Source organism: Natator depressus, chromosome 14 (genome assembly GCF_965152275.1).
Source record: "Natator depressus isolate rNatDep1 chromosome 14, rNatDep2.hap1, whole genome shotgun sequence".
In the NCBI taxonomy this organism is placed as follows: Eukaryota; Metazoa; Chordata; order Testudines; family Cheloniidae; genus Natator; species Natator depressus.
Window position 1 is genome coordinate 16,704,154 of NC_134247.1, and position 19,160 is coordinate 16,723,313.

Here is a 19,160-nt window from a genome sequence, read left to right on the forward strand (position 1 = left end):
ACGCCCCCTTAAAAAGAGAGGCCACAATTGCAGAGAACCAGTCTAGGTTTTTCTGTCTTTTTAGGTAGCTGAGAACAGAAGCAAGTGGGCTAGGACAGTGTCCTGCCTTTGCCCATGGCTGTGTCTGCTGGGGGTGCGTCTGAAGAGGAGGTTCAGGAAGATGAGGTCATGGTGTTTGGAGTCAGAGGCTGAGGAAAGGCGAGGCGTTTTAGGCTGGGATTCAGCGAGCCAGCTTCGTGACTGGTATTTATCATTCAGCAAAAAATGTCCCTGTTTAAACATTAACTGTGGCCCATCAAGGCAGCGATGCAGGGAATGAGAGACAACCCAGCCCCCAAAGGGCACACAACCAGCCCAGGGTGGGGTGGGGTTAATCTGGCCTTAGCCAGTGCTAACCAGCAGAGAAGCCCCTGGTGTTCCCGCAATATGCTCTGCCTGGAGCAGTGAGAGAAATGGGCCTCCTGGCATTTCATTGACCCTCAAAGGCACAGTAACGGGCCTGAGTGGGGCTCAGACATGCAGCTTTGCTCCGGCCCTGCATCCCCGGCTGCATCTACACTGGCAAATTTAAGATCCGTAATTACCACCAGTGCAGCTGTAGTGTAGACAGGGCTCCTGTGTATTTAGCATCGTGGCATTAACCATGTTCTGAGCAGGTCTAGATTCTAGATGACAGAACGGTAAAGATGCCAGCTCCTGGGCTGCACTAGCGCTCTTGCTGCTCCATCTGTGCTAGCAATGGACCTGGTGCCAGACCAATTCCCAGCTTAGACAAGGGCCCTGAAGACCTGGGTTCAAGCCCTGGCTTGGGATGTTAGTGAGGCTTGTTTGTGGTCTCTGCACCAAGTTGCTTATGACCTGGGACCCTGATCCTGTAAGAGGCTGGGCCCCTTCCACTGAAGTCATCATGCTAAACCCAGGGAGGTGCTGAGGACTCATGGCTCCCACTGAAGCCCGCGGGAGTGGAGCGTGCTCTCACCCGCTCAGGATTTAGCCCACTAGAAGTCTCTGTTATTCTGTGCATGCACAAAGGGCAATGGGCTCACTGCCAGGTGGGTCGAGATGCCATTGCCCTGGAGTTCAAAGAAGCAGTGACTAAAGTCAACAGTAAATGCAGATCCAAATCTGCCCCTGTGCTCTGGAGAGATGCGTGGCAGTCAAATGGAAGCTCCATGCCAGCAGCTGGGTGCAGTGAGCTGGAAGTCTGACTTTCCTAGGCCCTCCTTTCTATCCCTTCATTCTGTCCTCAGGCCTGAAAGGTGAGGGGAGTGGTGAGGGATTATCTCCCTGACTCAGCCCCACTGAGAAGGGGCAGCAGCAACAGGTGGGAGTGGTGCCTCCTACAGGTTCATAGAATATCAGGGTTGGAAGGGACCTCAGGAGGTCATCTAGTCCAACCCCCTGCTCAAAGCAGGACCAATCCCCAACTAAATCATCCCAGCCAGGGCTTTGTCAAGCCTGACCTTAAAAATATCTAAGGAAGGAGATTCCACCACCTCCCTAGGTAACACATTCCAGTGTTTCACCACCCTCCTAGTGAAAAAGTTTTTCCTAATATCCAACCTAAACCTCCCCCACTGCAACTTGAGACCACTACTCCTTGTTCTGTCATCAGCTACCACTGAGAACAGTCTAGATCCATCCTCTTCGGAACCACCTCTCAGGTAGTTGAAAGCAGCTATCAAATCCCCCCTCATTCTTCTCTTCCGCAGACTAAACATCCCCAGTTCCCTCAGCCTCTCCTCATAAGTCATGTGTTCCAATCCCCTAATCATTTTTGTTGCCCTCCGCTGGACTCTTTCCAATTTTTCCACATCCTTCTTGTAGTGTGGGGCCCAAAACTGGACACAGTACTCCAGATGAGGCCTCACCAATGTCGAATAGAGGGGAACGATCATGTCCCTCCATTTGCTGGCAATGCCCCTACCTATACATCCCAAAATGCCATTGGCCTTCTTGGCAACAAGGGCACACTATTGATTCATATCCAGCTTCTCGTCCACTGTAACCCCTAGGTCCTTTTCTGCAGAACTGCTGCCGAGCCATTCGGTCCCTAGTCTGTAGCGGTGCATTGGATTCTTCCATCCTAAGTGCAGGACTCTGCACTTGTCCTTGTTGAACCTCATCAGATTTCTTTGGGCCCAATCCTCTAATATGTCTAGGTCCCTCTGTATCCTATCCCTACCCTCCAGTGTATCTACCTCTCCTCCCAGTTTAGTGTCATCTGCAAACTTGCTGAGGGTGCAATCCACACCATCCTCCAGATCATTTATGAAGATATTGAACAAAACCGGCCTGAGGACCGACCCTTGGGGCACTCCACTTGATACCGGCTGCCAACTAGACATGGAGCCATTGATCACTACCCGTTGAGCCCGACAATCTAGTCAACTTTCTATCCACCTTATAGTCCATTCATCCAGCCCACGCTTCTTTAACTTGCTGGCAAGAATACTATGGGAGACCGTATCAAAAGCTTTACTAAAGTCAAGGAACAACACGTCCACCGCTTTCCCCTCATCCACAGAGCCAGTTATCTCGTCATAGAAGGCAATTAGATTAGTCAGGCATGACTTGCCCTTGGTGAATCCATGCTGACTGTTCCTGATCACTCTCCTCTCCTCTAAGTGCTTCAGAATTGATTCCTTGAGGACTTGCTCCATGATTTTTCCAGGGACTGAGGTGAGGCTGACTGGTCTGTAGTTCCCAGGATCCTCCTTCTTCCCTGTTTTAAAGATGGGCACTACATTAGCCTATTTCCAGTCGTCCAGGACTTCCCCGGATCGCCATGAGTTTTCAAAGATAATGGCCAATGGCTCTGCAATCACATCCGCCAACTCCTTTAGCACTCTCGGATGCAGCGCATCCGGCCCCATGGACTTGTGCTCATCCAGCTTTTCTAAATAGTCCCGAACCACTTCTTTCTCCACAGAGGGCTGGTCACCTCCTCCCCATGCTGTGCTGCCCAGTGCAGCAGTCTGGGAGCTGACCTTATTTGTGAAGACAGAGGCAAAAAAAGCATTGAGTACATTAACTTTTTCCACATCCTCTGTCATTAGGTTGCCTCCCTCATTCAGTAAGGGGCCCGCACTTTCCTTGACTTTCTTCTTGTTGCTAACATACCTGAAGAAACCCTTCTTGTTACTCTTAACATCTCTTGCTAGCTGCAACTCCAGTTGTGATTTGGCCTTCCTGATTTCACTCCTGCATCCCTGAGCAATATTTTTATACCCTTCCCTGGTCATTTGTCCAATCTTCCACTTCTTGTAAGCTTCTTTTTTTGTGTTCAAGATCAGCAAGGATTTCACTGTTAAGCCAAGCTGGTCGTCTGCCATATTTACTATTCTTTCTACACATCAGGATGGTTTGTCCCTGTAACCTCAATAAGGATTCTTTAAAATATAGCCAGCTCTCCTGGACTCCTTTCCCCCTCATGTTATTCTCCCAGGGGATCCTGCCCATCAGTTCCCTGAGGGAATCAAAGTCTGCTTTTCTGAAGTCCAGGATCCGTATTCTGCTGCTCTCCTTTCTTCCCTGTGTCAGGATCCTGAACTCGACCATCTCATGGTCACTGCCTCCCAGGTTCCCATCCACTTTTGCTTCCCCTATTAATTCTTCCCGGTTTGTGAGCAGCAGGTCAAGAAGAGCTCTGCCCCTAGTTGGTTCCTCCAGCACTTGCACCAGGAAATTGTCCCCTACACTTTCCAAAAACTTCCTGGATTGTCTGTGCACCGCTGTATTGCTCTCCCAGCAGATATCAGGGTGATTGAAGTCTCCCATGAGAACCAGGGCCTGCGATCTAGTAAATTCCGTGAGTTGCCGGAAGAAAGCCTCGTCCACCTCATCCCCCTGGTCCGGTGGTCTATATCAGACTCCCACCACGACGTCACCTTTGTTGCTCACACTTCTAAACTTAATCCTGAGACACTCAGGTTTTTCTGCAGTTTCATACTTGCGCTCTGAGCAGTCATACTGCTCCCTTACATACAGTGCAACTCCCCCACCTTTTCTGCCCTGCCTGTCCTTCCTGAACAGTTTATACCCATCCATGACAGTACTCCAGTCATGTGAGTTATCCCACCAAGTCTCTGTTATTCCAATCACATCATAATTCCTTGACTGTGCCAGGACTTCCAGTTCTCCCTGCTTGTTTCCCAGGCTTCTTGCATTTGTGTATAGGCACATAACTCACTGATCGTCCCTCTTTCTCAGTATGAGGCAGGACCCCTGCCCTCTCGCGCACTCCTGCTCGTGCTTCCTCCCGGTATCCCACTTCCCCACTTACCTGAGGGCTTTGGTCTCCTTCCCCCGGTGAACCTAGTTTAAAGCCCTCCTCACTAGGTTAGCCAGCCTGCTTGCGAAGATGCTCTTCCCTCTCTTCGTTAGGTGGAGCCCGTCTCTGCCTAGCACTCCTCCTTCTTGGAACACCATCCCATGGTCAAAGAATCCAAAGCCTTCTCTCCGACAACACCTGCGTAGGTTGGATATCCAGTCTCTTTGGAACGACAGTGCTCACGGTAGTGATTTTCAGTCCAGGAGAACCACACGGGGAAAATTGGGTTTATTCACATTTGCCGAAGGGAATCCCACCCCCTTCCAGAAACATATGCTTCCTGGCATGGCACCAGGAGATCCAAGCTCGGATAGTTCTGGCCCTCCATACCAGCCCTCTGACTTAACATGGCTCCCAAAGTCACCATGGTAACACGACCCAGAGCAGAATGGGAGGTCACTGAGGGGAGGGTGCAGCCTTGGGGTTCCTTTCTTTAAACTACCTACTGTTCCCCTTGGGGTGAGAGGTCACCCGTCAGTAGATCACTTTATGGCAGGAAGCCAGTTGTCACCTGCTCACTGGGGCTGTCCTCTCTGAGCAAGGAGAATTTCTCTGCAAACAATAGTCTCTTTTAGTCACCAGCTCCCGGCCTACTGGATTATTTTCTTTACTCCTTTGCAAGTTGAAAAAGACTCATGTTCCTGTTGAGTTTTTTTTTTAAATAAACAAACCAAAGAAAGGCCCAGGCCAAATCCCTGGATAGAAACACACTCAAAAGTGGGAAGAGTTCAGTTAGATCCAATATTGAAATCCATGGCTGGCTCCTACATCTATAATGGGCTGAAACTAGGCCTCGGTGTGGACAGCCTCCAAATTGAACTTCTCAGCCCCTCCAGTATCTTTTTCTTCCTTAAGCCTCTCTTGGGAGTGATCAGAACAACTCAGGATTAGCTATGACACGTCTGCACATCAGCCCACGGAATCCAGCAGCCAGTTCCCGCCACTGGCCAATCCCTCATGTTTCCGATGGAGATAAAAAACACACTTGGGCAACTGTGCAATGCTGTGCCATTTGGGAGGATTCCTACCCTGGAAGCACAACAGTTAACCATCTGTACCACACGCTCAGGTTGCAGATCTACTCATCAAGCCTCCCAGACCTTTTCAAAATGGAGCCTACGTATGTGACTCGCTGACTCCCTGTGAGAATGAATTCCAAAGGCTGAATCTAGGCTGCTGTTCTGCAGGCTCCAGGATTGCATGGGTCCCGCAGGGTGTTGGTACATAGCTGCTGCCAAGAAAGAACCACAGACCTTTGACAGGAGGAGCAAAGGGCATATGCTCTCCCAACCGCCCCATCTCCACCACTCTGTCCACAATGACAGCTGTCAGTATATCAGGATCACCTTCAAAACAAACTAAGCCTCAAAGCTGATCAAGGCTGTGCAACAGAGTTGGGGTAATGCCCAGACTGCTCTGAGCAACTGCTTCGACTTCCATGGAAAATCGCCCTCATCCTGAAATCTCTCCGTAGGAAATCGGAGGGCTTACAGTACCGGGTGCTCAGATTGTGTGTGCTGTGTGCAAGAGAGAGATGGATCTAGTGGATGAGAGCTTGCCTTCCCGAGGCTGCAGGCCACCTGCGTACTTGTACTTTCAGAGGCAGGAGAGATAAGTTTACAGCAGCTCCACATCCCAGCCTGCCAGCTGGGATCCCTAAGAAAGGGGAGAAGAGGTTCCTATTCATCAGCAAACAGAAGGTTCACTTCAAAGCGACTCCCGTGGCAGTCTCTGTTCTGTACGAAGGGGGCCAGCTGGGGAGGGGATGCGTATCATCAGGTGCCTATATTAAAATACCTTACTGTGGACGAGACAAGAAGCATGCTGTTAGAGACATTGTCTGAGGAGCCTGGGACAGGTAGAGGCAGGCGGATAATGTAGCCTGCCTCCTGGCCCTTCTTCCCAGGTTTCTGTATGAAAAATGCCAGAGCTCGCTCCGGGATTGGGTTTCCAGATAGCTCCACCAGGTTCCCAGGATGTACGCCATTCCCCAGTGCCCTCTGCCTACTTACCGTGAGACCTGGGGTGGGTTCTTGTGTGCCAAACAGGGCTGAATGCACAGCTGCAACCACTGGGGAGCAAAGGGATGTGGCCCCCTCCTGTTGGCCTGCTGAGGGGTCCTCCTTAAACACTGTAATGATAGGGTTGCCTGTAGTGTCACGAAGGATGTCACTTTTGCAGTGGCCTCCTCCTCGGAGTGAAATCCCTCTTTGTTTTCTAACATACAATACAGGCTGTCTATCTCCTGTGATATCTAGGCGCTGTTTCAGGCTGGGAAAACTTCTGATTTAACTGCTGATCAAACCAAGTGCATGTTTTCCTTTAACCAATGCTCCAGTTGGTGAGGAAGCAAAGATGCTAATTACTGAGCAGCACAAACATAGATCTTACCAGCATTGCCAACAGAGTCCTTTCCCCGCCCTTTTCCCCTGTCTCCCCCTTCAAAGAAATCTGCTTCGTCTGCAGTTTGAGTTTCTTTCTGGGCTGAATCTCAGCGAACCTGGTCTCAGCCAGCCACGAGGAACATGGCTAATTCTTGTCTTTTTACCAGCTTAGCTGTTTCCCCCTGGCTCCCCCAACGCCACCTTCTGAGCTGCTACTTTTCACTCATGTTCCAGTGGGCTCATGACAGATGGTTGTGCTCTAGGAATTACTTTGGGGGAGTTCTCTGGCCTGTGCTATACAGGAGGTCAGACTAGATGATCTGCTGATTGGTCTGGTACAGCTGGCCTGAATGGCTCTGAATTGGAGGGAAGGAGGGGTGAGTTCTAGTCCCAGCTCTGCTGCTAACCTGCCGTTTGACCGAGGGCAACTTTCTTTCTCTTTCTCCCCCTCCCCCTGTGTTGTCTAATTACATTGTGAACTCTTCAGGGCAGGGATGGTGCCTAACTGTGTATTTGCACAGCACTTTGCACAATGAGGCCTGCAGACACTACTGTCATCTGAATAAACTAATGGTGGACCTGTGTTTCGCTTGATACCTGGCAGTTCAGCAGGCGTTTTTGACTCCCTAACAAATACAGTAATGGTGAGTTGCCTTTTTCCCCAGTATGCCTGGCAGGGGTTGAGGACTGCAGCCCCCTTTTAGCTGAAGTTCTCAGCACTTCTGCAGATCTGAAGCAGCAATGAAATGATTGTGATGCTTTCAGGGAGGTGGAAGATGTCCATAGCTGGCAGACGTGGGTTGCAGGTTTGCAAAGTGGGCAGCAGAGAACAATCTACCACTTTGGGTATTTCGGGAGGAGAAAATGACACAGAGTGGAGGTTTGGATTTGAAAGGTAGCCCTTGTACATAGACAGTAACCCCTTTTCATAAAGATTTCTTGTCCCACATACTAGCCTGCTCTAACTCCCTATGTGCATATTTACACATTCTGAAGGACTCTGGATTGCTGAACAGAGATTGGAGAGAATGGAAGGGGCTATGCAAACAGGCTGGTACATGGTGGGAGGAAGGGAAAAAACAAGACTTCTGATAAGCTACAGGGGAGGCTAGGGTGGAGGAGAGATTGAGATGAGGTTCCAAGTAGGGGTGCTCTAGCAGTGGCCTCTGAGGAGCTCTGGGTCTCTCATCGCCCAGTGGTGAAGATTAGTTTATGACACGGGCGGCCAACCTGAGCCTGAGAAGGAGCCAGAATTTACCATTGTACATTGCCAAAGAGCCACAGTAATACGTCAGCAGCCCATCAGCTCCCCCCGACTCCAACCTGCAGCGCCGTCTGCCCGCCAGCAGCCCCACCAATCAGTGCCTACCACTCCCTCCCCATGTCTCCAGCAATCAGCTGTTCCACGGTATGCAGGAGGCTCTGGTGGGGAGGGGGGAAGAGCGAGGGCATGGCAGAGCAGGGGGTTGAGCACTCCCTGGCACATTGGAAAGTTAGCATCTACAGCTCCAGCCCCGGAGTCAGCACCTATGCAAAGAGCCGCATATTAACCCATGAAGAGCCGCATGCGGCTCCAGAGCCACAGGTTGGCCACCCCTGGTTTATGACATTACAGGGCTTTGGTCTGCCCATTCCAGACCCACTACAGGCTCAGGATATTTTTGGCTGACCCAGCACACGTTCACCCTTGTACGGAAGGAGATTCCTGAGAGAAAGTTTGCCACCTTCAGGCAAAAACTGGAGAAAACCCAACCTGAGCCCCTGCCACCTTCTTCCTCAAGCCTCACCCCTCTGAGACACAGCTCACCCTGACTCCTCTGCTTGGCCTTTCCTGATGTACTCAGGCTCTCTGGCAAGGCCTCAGCTTCAGGCCAGGTATAGGCACTGCAACTACATCCGCACTTCAAGCATATAATTTCCAGTTCAAGGAGATAGACTGGTACTAGCTCTGATTGAACTAAAAATAGAGCACGGCCCCGGCAAGTAGGGCTAGCAAACCTGAGTAACTGTATCTGAGTACCGGTCCGAGAGCCTGGATACACACTCAGAACAGCTAGCCACTCTCACTGCTGGTGCGGCCGTGGCTATGCTCTATTTTTAGTTCAATCAGAGCTAGTAGCTGGCTTGATTGGAGCTACACTGGGTACGCATCCTTGAACTGAGAACAGCCCCCCAACTCGAAGGGCAGATATACCCTGGCGCCTTTTGTGCGGCATGCACCAGGACTTACACTCATGGTGCTGGACTCTTTCCGATTCAGTGATGTGGACCAGATGAGAAACAGGTGCCAAAGACACTGCTGCCTAGCAACCCGATGTGGGGGATGCCGTCAGCTCCAAGATGTCACCTGCTGGTGACCACATCAAGATGGCAGCTGCTACTAGCAAGCATGGAGGGGCAGGGGTCCCTCAGGACACACAGGAACAGGTCTGAACACTCAAAAATTAGTTATCCTGGTTAGAAACTGTCACAACACGTAGCAGGGTTAAAGTGGCTCTATCCACTTCAAGCCCATGCCTGAATCAATGCCATATAAAGTTAAGCATGAATTGAAAGGCCTTGCTCATGCAGAGCCTTCAGTTGATGCCATCCCCCTCGTGGCTGAAGTACAGAGAGGATAAGAGACCTGCTACTGGTAGCAGCTACGGGAGCTCGCTGTGAAGAGGCAGAGAGCTTTTGGAGCTACAGGAAGCGTTCTAGTCTCAGCTCCCCACGTGTGGGTATGTGATCCAGAAAGCAAACTAAATAAATCTACCCTGCCCAAAGAGGTTTGCTCTTTCCAAACTGTCTGGGAAACCAAATTATACCTGTATAGTTTGTTCATAGTGAGGTGTCCATTGCAAAGGGTGCTCAGAGGCTAAAGTGCAGGGCAGCTGTCCAGCCACTGCTGTCCTTACACAGCAGGCTGCTCACTGGTACCATGCTTCCTCAAAGTGCAAGCACTGCGGGCCCATCAAAGCAGGGGTCATTGGTGGAATGAGTTTGGAAGTCTTGGGCCGGCAGCAGTATGTTTTTGTTTGCTGAACGGGATATGCAGCAGCAAACCACAAGGTGGGTCTTTTGGTTGTATTTTAATCAAGCACATGAGGACCCCAGCGGCTGCAGTGTCCACCGCTAGCCAATCGACGGAGCACCATCGATGGGTTCTGGAGGGAGCCCAGCTCTCCACTGTGACTCCAAGGGCAAAAGGGAGAAATTCACAGTGCTTTCTGGGGGTGATCCATCTAGCTCCCCACAGCCATATCCAATACCCAACATAATTTTTTAAAAATTCCCCATGCTCTATAGAAAGTGGCTGATAACCCCTGTCAGTCATCCCTGCCTGTGTTATAGGAGCACAGGGATGGTAGCCAGAGCTGCTCTGCTCTGCTTTGAAGTTCTCACCCCCGAGCTGCTCCTGGGACAATGCCCTGAGACCACAGAGAGGTTGGGCCCAACAGCAAGGCTTTCCTCAGGTTCTGTATTGTCAGCCAGTCCACTGGAGGTTATACGCTTACATTTAAGCATGTACTTAAGTCCCATTGAAGTAACAGGGATGCTTCTTTGAACTGCGACCATTCCTAAGATCTGTCCCCTCCCAGTCTCTGAATGATCCTTCAGACACAGGTAGTCAAGTCACCCGTGCTTAGAAATAGTGTGTCTACCCCAACCCTACCAAACTGTGATCAGATATTGTCTCGGAGGCCTGGGAAAGGGAATTTAGTTTATCCGAGACTCCCCACCCTTCTTTCTCAGACTCTTTGTTTGCAGAGATGATAAGATCTGAATCTCTGAGGCATATGTCTGTGAAACAATTGAGTGGCACAGAATATTTTGTTCCCTTTCTCCAAGAAAGGTCCTGACTAAAAAGAAAGATCGTCCCCTCCCTTCTCCAGACATTGCATTCCAGGGACCTTACAGTTTGTGGAGTTATAAAGAGCTTTAAATCCTGTACAGACCATTCCTGCTAAAATAAGGCTTAAGGCATATACGTACATCTGACTGGGACTCTACTGCAAAATGCAATCAGCTAAAAAGTAGAGTCAGAGGAGCAGAGTCGTGACATTCAGAGCCGGAATCAGATCTACAGTCGACTGTTCTCAAAGCTGAAGAGCCCTGGGCTGGCCCTATCTCTGATCAAAAACTTACATGTTTCAAGAGAAAGGTTGGAAAAATCAAAACAGGTGGAAAAACTTGCAATCTGCCAACAAACCAAGTAACACATGTCTCTCTCCCTCTACTTACCTAGTGTAGGATTTTCGCAAGCACTCAGCATTGGCCTTGATGTCAATGGCAGCAGACTTAGGCCAATCGTTTTTGGAAATCCCACCCCTACGATTTTTCTAAGGCTCCTGGCACTGGGCGATCTAAGCACTCCCAGTGGTGATTAAGCACTATATGGTGTCAAACCAGCAGTTTAAACTCACTGGGCCCAATTCATCCCTTTGCTTGCACAGGCACCAGTGCAGGGACCAAGGGAGAGAGAACTTGTGCCTGCCCTTTTAGGGGATCACAAGGGCATGTACAGGCCCCAGTGCTATTTAGAACAACCCTTTACCAGCTGCCCTACTTTGCATGCCCCCTCCTTCCCATAATGGTCACTATGGCCCATGGCAGGGCTGCAGAAGTGCCCAGGTACAGGCCTGCCCCAGTCATACCAGTTCATGCTCCAGGACACTCCAGCACCCAGGGCTGGTGCAGAGGCTCCCTGCAGTAGGGGGGAATTCCCTGGAGTGTAGGGGAATTTACACCTGGCCTGCAGCCCCTCTGCCACAAGGAGCTGTGGCCCAATATTAACTGGGGCCCACTCCCTCCAGAAAGTTATTTTTCCTTTAATGGGCTCTCTCCCCCTGCCCCCGGACAGGCTTCCATAGGACAGGCTTCACTGTTGTCATGACTGTCAAAGGGCTTTGCAGACAGGAGTTGCTCCAGCTTCAAGCTGACTTGCGAGTGACTTCTCTGTCCAGGCCCGGGGCACAGCTTTGCAAGGGACTTCCACCCTGTCAAAGGAAGGTTGTTCCCATCTGTTCTGCCTTCCACTGAACCCTCCCCTAATTCCTAGCATTCCTGCAGCAGGGACAGTGGAAGACAGATTAGCAAGAGGTGGTGGCTGCAGTGTTAAAACATCTGTGTTAAAACACCCCTAAGTGGCAGCTTAGGAAGGAGTCATCCCATCCCCCCCTTGGGGTTGCTACTACCCCAAAAGCTGTGGGTCAATCCTGAACCTGGGTCCTTCATCTCTAGCTGGAGCAACAGAGCCCTCCCACATGACAGCTAAGACCTGATTCTTAGAACAGACCCTGCCCCCTCCCTCAGGCGAGGAACCGCACCCACTTCACTGCAAGAGCATCGGGAGGGATTACTCAATCAGGGCCTAAACCGAAGGCTACTGAAGTCAATGGGAGCCTTTCCACTGTCTTCAGTGGGCTTTGGATCAGGCCCCTGGTGCATTCCTGGAAAGACAGGTGGTTCTGGGCCACTTTAAATTCGAGGTATTTACTGGTGGAGTAGCCGTTTGTTAAAATGCTGCCCCCAATAAGAAGAGTAGGTTTGGCAGGGGCAGTGAGGCTGCCTAGGGAATTAGGAACCTGACTCTCACTGAATTCCAGTGGGATTTGGGGGCCTAACTCCCTTAGGCTTGTTTGAAAATCTCAGCCTCAAGCCCGATGTATTTTATTCAGAGCTTGTCAAACCCTAAGGCATTCCAGGATCTCCTCAGGCCCTGTATTGCCAGGGTGCCTTCCTGTGTGATGTGATGCCTCACATGCACGCACCCCTCTGCCGGCAGGTCACTTCCTTGCACGTTTCTGCTGAGCTAAATGATCACGGAGCGAAGCCATGACCTAAAGCAGTAACATCAGGGCATTGCAAGGCCTGCCAGGAGCTGCAGCCACTCCAGATTCCCTGTCAGGGCATCACGTTGAAAAGTCATGACGTCACCACGTGATGCACCAAAGCACTACTCTGACCTTGTGGCTGCTGGCAACCCTTCCTGGGACCCTTCAGTGTCCCCAAAGCGTGCAGGTGGGTTGTCTTAATAGCTCTGGAATCTAAAAAGATGGTATTTCCAATGGCTCATTTCCCCATCGCATTCCCTGTAGATAACTCACTTGTGAGCCCACAGTGGAACTCCGCTGCCTTAAGCGCACATTCAGGGGCTAAGCAAATCCACAGGAGAGGGAGCCGAAGCAGGGCCTTCTGAAAAAGGCCTTGCTCTGCAAAGTGCTGAGCACCTGCTGCGAGATGTGGCACTCCCTCCGACAGCTGCCCACCCCTTACAGGATCAGACTGGTGGAAAAGGGCAGACGGAGCTATGGAAATGTCAACCATCTTTTCCTATGTGCTAATAATTAATGACAAGGTTAATCATTCCCATCCTGCCAACACCGGACATTTCTAAGTACATCATTTGGAAAGAAAATTAGGAGCCAGGCCTTTATGTTCCATGAAATCCTACGGACTTTGGCATATGAGATTCTGCACTGCTTTACACCCTGTGCAACTGTCACCCATGGGTGAGTGAGTGTGTGTGTGTGTTACAGGTCCCCCTCCGTGCCAAGCCAGAGGATTGCACTGTAACAAGTAGTCAAGGAGCTTGAGCTCAAGAAGTAGCAGCTCATGCGCGTAGCTCTGGAGCATCATATTTGGATAGTGTGGCATTTTACATCCACTTTGCACAGGTGTGATCAGCTGTGCAAAAGCACTGGAGAATCAGACTCATGGAGCTGAAAAGTGGGCATGTACATAGGTACGGCTTACATGTATGGAGCACTCTTATCTGGAAGGGTCCCAAACTACACACTAAACATGAGACAACAGTGAAATTCAGCTACCTATAAAATGAAGCAAGGCAGCAAGCTCATCTCCCAATCTTGTAGGTAGTGCAGGAACAGCATGCTTGCTTTAAACTGGGATTGAGTTCTGTGGGCCTGGCGCTTGGCTGTACAGACCAAACAAACACAACACAGCCCCGGCTATAGAAATGGCCTTGAGGTCAGATACAGATTGACTTAGGTTTATGATTCAAGGGAAGTAATTACAATCCAATGGAGTGCACAGAGATAAGGAATTTGGTTCCATGTCTCTGATTGTATCGTTTGGATTTAGGGTTAGGGCTTTTGATTTAATATGGGGTGGCAGGTGTTGCTGTTTTGTTTAGAATGTATGGGGGTTAATGACCCAGGCTGGCACTTGAACCTTGTTTTGGGATTAGGATTTTGATTTTACTAATATATTCCTCCTTTTTAGCATCCCCACTGCCCCCCGGAAGCAGCTTTGTCCAGTGGCTATGGCACTGGACTGGGGGTCAGGAGTCTTGATTTCTCTTCCCAGCTCTGACACTGATCCTGCTATGTGGGATCTTGGGCAAATCATTTCACCTCGCTATGCCTCTGTTTCCCCATCCATACAATGGGGACAATAACACTTTCTACAGCACTCTGTAGGATGAAAAGCTCTATATGAGAGCCAAGTTTTCTCCTTCTTCCCTCCTGATTACTAGATGTTGTTGTTCAGTGCAGACACAGGAAGTGTGTGGCTGTCCCACAACTTGTTCACTGCTGCTTCACCTTTAAACAGGGCTGCAGAGAGCAGCAGAGGTAAAGAGGTTTCCAGCTCTGCCACTTCCCAGCAGGAGAAGGATTCACAGGAGTAGAAATGCATATTAGGGACGGAGAATTTAGCAAAGCTTTGCTAGATGACGGCTAGAAAGGAGGGAGGGTGTGGATCATGTCTGAGATCCACAGTAATATCCAAATGAATCCCCAGTCCCTACAGCTGGGTGATTCCCACTGTCTTTACATCAGGGGGTAACCGTGTTAGACTGTATCCACAAAAACAAATAAATGCCCAAATAAATCTGTTAGTCTTTAAGGTGCTATCGGACTCCTTGTTGTTACTGTATTTACATATAGCACAGAAAGATGCCGGCACCAGTACCAATCACAGACTCACTTTGCAGGCTGATACAGTAAAAACCATCACCCTGAGTTGCTTGTTACATCCACGCTCTTTACATCCATCTACTTGACCTAAGGCTGCGTGGTACAGAGGTGAGCAATGCTCCTAAAGGTAAATGCAAGTGCAAATACTGCACAAGCTATGTGATCCTCCCAGCAAAGCAGGATGGATTATGCCCCTGGAAGCAAAATGCCCTGCAGCGAAACTTGCCTCCCACATGCATGGCCACTACATTACAAGCTACTTCAACATTTTCACAATCTGAGTCGGCAGTGGATGGAACCCTCCTAGGGTCCTTTCAGGGCCTGGCAGCTGAGCAGGGCTGATCCCAGGAGATTAGGAAATGGTGTCCATGAAGTTTTGCAGGTGCTGGGAATCACTGCAGGTCAGTGATCACAAGGTGCCATAGGTACCTTCAAAGTGCTGGGAGCCAGGCCTCCAGCGGGTGTATATCAGCACTGCTCTATTGAATTCAGAGGGCTGCATCTCCAGCTGGGATGAATCAGCCTCAGCCCATTGAAGTTCAGGGTCCAGATCTGCAGCGGGGGTAAGTAAATCCGTGTATCTCTAGGCTAGGTCACTGGAGCTATGCTGATTTACACCAGCTGAAGCTCTAGCGCTGTGTGCATGTGGGGCTCGAGCATGTAAACCAATGTAAATGCAGGGCTCTCCGCACCTTGCAGGTTTGGGCCCAGAGAGAGACCTCTGTGCAGCACATTACACAGCCCTTGGCCAAAACATCCCGAGGCTTGACAGAAAGCTAAGGGCAGCCAGAAGCCTGGCTTATCCCTATGCACTTAACATTCCCTGTCTTCTTTTACTCCCAGCCCCCTGAGACCCAGATTAAAATGCCCCTCTTCTCTCCTGCCCTTTGCTGCCTGCCTCACTCTCCAGGGTGGTGTTTTCCACTCTGTTGTCTCCGTGTGTGCCTTTTGCTCTCTGTGTGTCCATCCTTTGCTCCATGTGTGTGTCTGTCTTTCACTCCGTGTGCGTGTCTGTCTGTCCTTCACTATATGTGTCTATCTGTCCGTCCTTTGCTCCCTGTGTGTGTGTGTGTCCTTACTCCTTAGCTGTCTGTCCTTCACTGTGTCTGTCTGTCTGTTCTTTGCTGTGTGTGTGTGTGTCTGTCCATTATATGTATCTGTCTTCCTCCCTTCGCTCCATGTGTGTGTTCTTTGCTCTGTGCGTGTGTGTCTGTCTGTCTGTCCGTCCGTCCTTCGCTCTGTGTGCAAGTCCGCTGCCCCAGCCCCGCCGCAGAGCATGTGTTGCGCGGCTGCCTACCGCAGGACACGATGTTGTAGCCAGAAGTTCTCCGGAACTGTCTCTTCCCGTCCGCTGTGAGCTCCAACCCCCCCCGCGCCGCCGCCGCCGCCGCCGCCTTCGCCTTACCTGGGCTTCGGGGGAGCCTGCGCGTCTCGGTCGTGCCCACACAGGAGCACCCACAGCGTTACCGCCGCCAGGAGCAGGAGGCAGAGCCGCGCCCATCGCGGAGCCCCCATCCCGGGGCGAGCAGCCTGGGGCGCCGGGCAGAGCCGCGCCGCGCCGCCGAGCCTCGCCCCCAGCCCCCGGAGCGCAAACTCCGGCCGCCGGCGGGCGTGGAGCGAGGCGGGCACCCGAACGCGCCCAGCTCCCGGGCGGCTGCTTCTCCCGGTGCGCGCCCAGCCCGGCCGCTCGCTTCGGCCCCGCCCCGGCCCCTCCTGCCCTGCCGCTCTCGGGGTCCCTCCGGCGGGGGAGGCGGCACGGCGCGGCGGCGCGGGGCTCGCTGAGCGATGAAAGCGCTTCGAATTGGGAGCCAGGTGGCCAGCGGGTCCGGAGGGAGGGAGGAGATGCCATTTTCGGCCCCCCCCCTCCCCCGAGGCTGCTTCTTACAACTGTGCAGCAAATCCAGCAGCCTCTCGAGCCTACGCCAAGGCACACCAGGGTTGCACTCTCGGGGCCGGGCCCAGGGCCAGACGGATCTCCAGGACACCCAGAGTAACCCCGCTGCTCCCAGCTCCCCTAGCCAATCCTTGGAAGTGGGCGCTGGGGTCCGTGAGCTCAGAATCTAGCCTGGCAGGCGCCCAGTGTCACATACCCAGGCTCACCCACTCAGGGGTGTCTCTAGTGTAGACATAGAGAGAGACAGGATGGGTGAGGTAAGATCTTTTCTTGGACCAACTTCTGTTGGTGAGAGAGAGAAGCTTTGGAGCTACACAGAGCTCTTCTCCAGGTCTGGGAAAGGTACCAAGCCCTGGTCTACACTGCAGACTTATATCGGTAAGCGTTCACGTCACACTCCCCATCAGTAGCCAGGCTGGGGAAGCTAATGATCCAACCAGCAGACCAAATTCGGTGATGAATCCTGGTGACGTGCCAGCTGAGGCATGTTGCACATATGCTAAGAAGAAGGGGTGCAGAAAATCCACACCCCTGAGTGACATAGTTAGACCAGCCTAACCCCCAGTGTAGACAGCACTATGTCGATCGGGGGGCTTCTCCTGCAGACATAGCTACTGCCTCTCCAGGAGGTGGAGTACCTACACCGACAGGAGAAGTTCTCCCTTTGGCATAGGTAGTGTCTTCACTAAGCGCTACAGAGGCACAGCTGCACCGGTGCAGTGTTGTAAGTGTCGACAAGCCCTAAGAGCATCACAGAGAAATACAAGATTGAACAGATTGTTTAGCATAAGTAGTTAGCACATATTCTAAGGGACAATTTGCGGTGAAGTGGCCCATTAACACCCCTGTAGTCACAGGACAAAAAGAGGAGTTAGTGGATTACAGATTGTTGTAATAAACCATAAATCCAGTGTTTTTTAAGACCATGATTTTTAGTATCTAGCAAAGTTATGGATTTAAGCTCCCAGGCTTATAGGTGCCGGCGCTGTGGGTGCTGGCCCCACAGAGAAAAATTAGAGGGTGCTAAGCACCAGCAGCCAAGCTCCCCCTGCCCACCAGCGTCTCTCACCTGCCCATGGCCCTGTTGACCAACTCCTCCCCCTCCCTCCCAGCGCCTCCCGCCTGCTGGGAACAGGAGCCGCTGTTTCATGGCTTGTAGGTAGCTCTGGGAGGGAGGGGGAAGAGCGGGGATGGGGCGTGCTCAGAGGAGGAGGTGGGGAAGAGGCAGGACAGGGTGGGAAGGGGCAGGGGCTTGGAGGAAGGGGTGGTGTGGGGGCAGGGCCTGGTGTGAAGGTGGGGTCGAGCACCCCCCGGCTAGAAGGGAAGTCGGTGCGTATGCCCAAGCTGATCTTTTGAAAGTGGTGTGCAGGTTTCCTTTGAGGAAGAGGCATAATAGGGCAGATAGAGAGATCGCTTTGTGACAAGTATTAACCCACAGGTGACAGGGTGTTTTATCATTTTCCTCAGTGAGTTCATTTGAAAGTGTTGTGATTGTCTCGTTTCACCTACATAGTTGTTATTGGGGCATTTAGTGCACTGGATAAGGTACGCCCCATGTTGTGATAGGCAGATATAGGACCCAGGGATGAGGGATCTTGCAAGGTATGCTGTGGGGAGTGTTGATCATTGTAATAGTGGAGATGTCTGCAGGTTTTGCATCTGTTGTTCTGGCAGAGTCTGGTGCCCCTTTGAGTTGGTGTGTCCTGATCTGTGGGGAGATTGCTTCTGATGATAAGGTTGGGGGGGGGTTGTTTGTAGGCCAGAAGAGGGGGTTCAGGAAAGATTTATTTCAGGATGGGGTCCCCATCGAGTACGCGTTGTAGTTGTTTGATGATACTCCATATGGATTCAGTGTGGTAGGGGTGGTGGTAGGTAACAAGCAGTGGGTTGAGGTCAGACGGGGTTTTATTTCTGTATTGAAGCAGGTTCTCTTGGGGTATTTGGCTGGCCTGTTCCATGATGTGATGTACTCCTCTGGTGGAATGTCCTTGTTTGGTGAGAGCAGTTTTGAGTGCACTATGGTGTATTTCCCCCACTTTTTCCTCAGAGCATATCCTGTAGTATCTGCGTGCCTGGCTGTCGATAATAGATTTCTTGGTGTGTTTAGGGTGGTTACTGGATCTATGAAGGTAGGTGTGGTGATCCATGAATATCATTGTTTGTAGCGTTCCTTTGTTGAAGCTGATTATGGTGTCCAGGACGTTGATGCTGGTTTGGGAGTTTTCCAGAGAGAGTTTAATGGATGAGTGGTGGTTGTTGACGTTGTGGTGGAAATCTATGAGGCAGCTGAAGTCATCTGTCCAGAGGATGAAAATATCATCGATGTATCTCAGGTATATCATAGGTTTCATTGTGCATTTGTCCAGAAATTCTTCTTCAGGGAGGCCTATTTAGAAGTTGGCATGTGGGGGAGCCATCCTAGCACTCATGGCTGGTCCCATGGTTTGGACAAAGGTGTTTGTTGTTTGAATGTAAAATTGTAATGGGTGAGGATGAAGTGGATGAGTTTGGCGATGTGTTTGGGGTGATGATATCTGAGGGTTGTCCATTGTCTTGTAACTATTTGAGGCAGGCAGCTATGTCATCATTGTGTATACATTTACACAGATGCATATAAACACACTGAC

At 51.1% G+C, this 19,160-nt stretch overlaps 1 protein-coding gene across 1 annotated transcript in view; it reads right to left on the reverse strand.

The window, feature by feature from the left end:
- The window catches only part of ST6GALNAC2 (ST6 N-acetylgalactosaminide alpha-2,6-sialyltransferase 2), a 30,517-nt gene extending 14,301 nt beyond the window's left edge, over positions 1-16,216 (reverse strand). Inside the window, exon 1 of the mRNA XM_074972119.1 lies at positions 16,045-16,216. Coding sequence (XP_074828220.1) covers positions 16,045-16,154 — 110 coding nt within the window. The 5' untranslated portion in view covers positions 16,155-16,216. The remainder of the gene's footprint in view (positions 1-16,044) is intronic.
- Between the last annotated feature and the right edge of the window lie 2,944 nt (positions 16,217-19,160).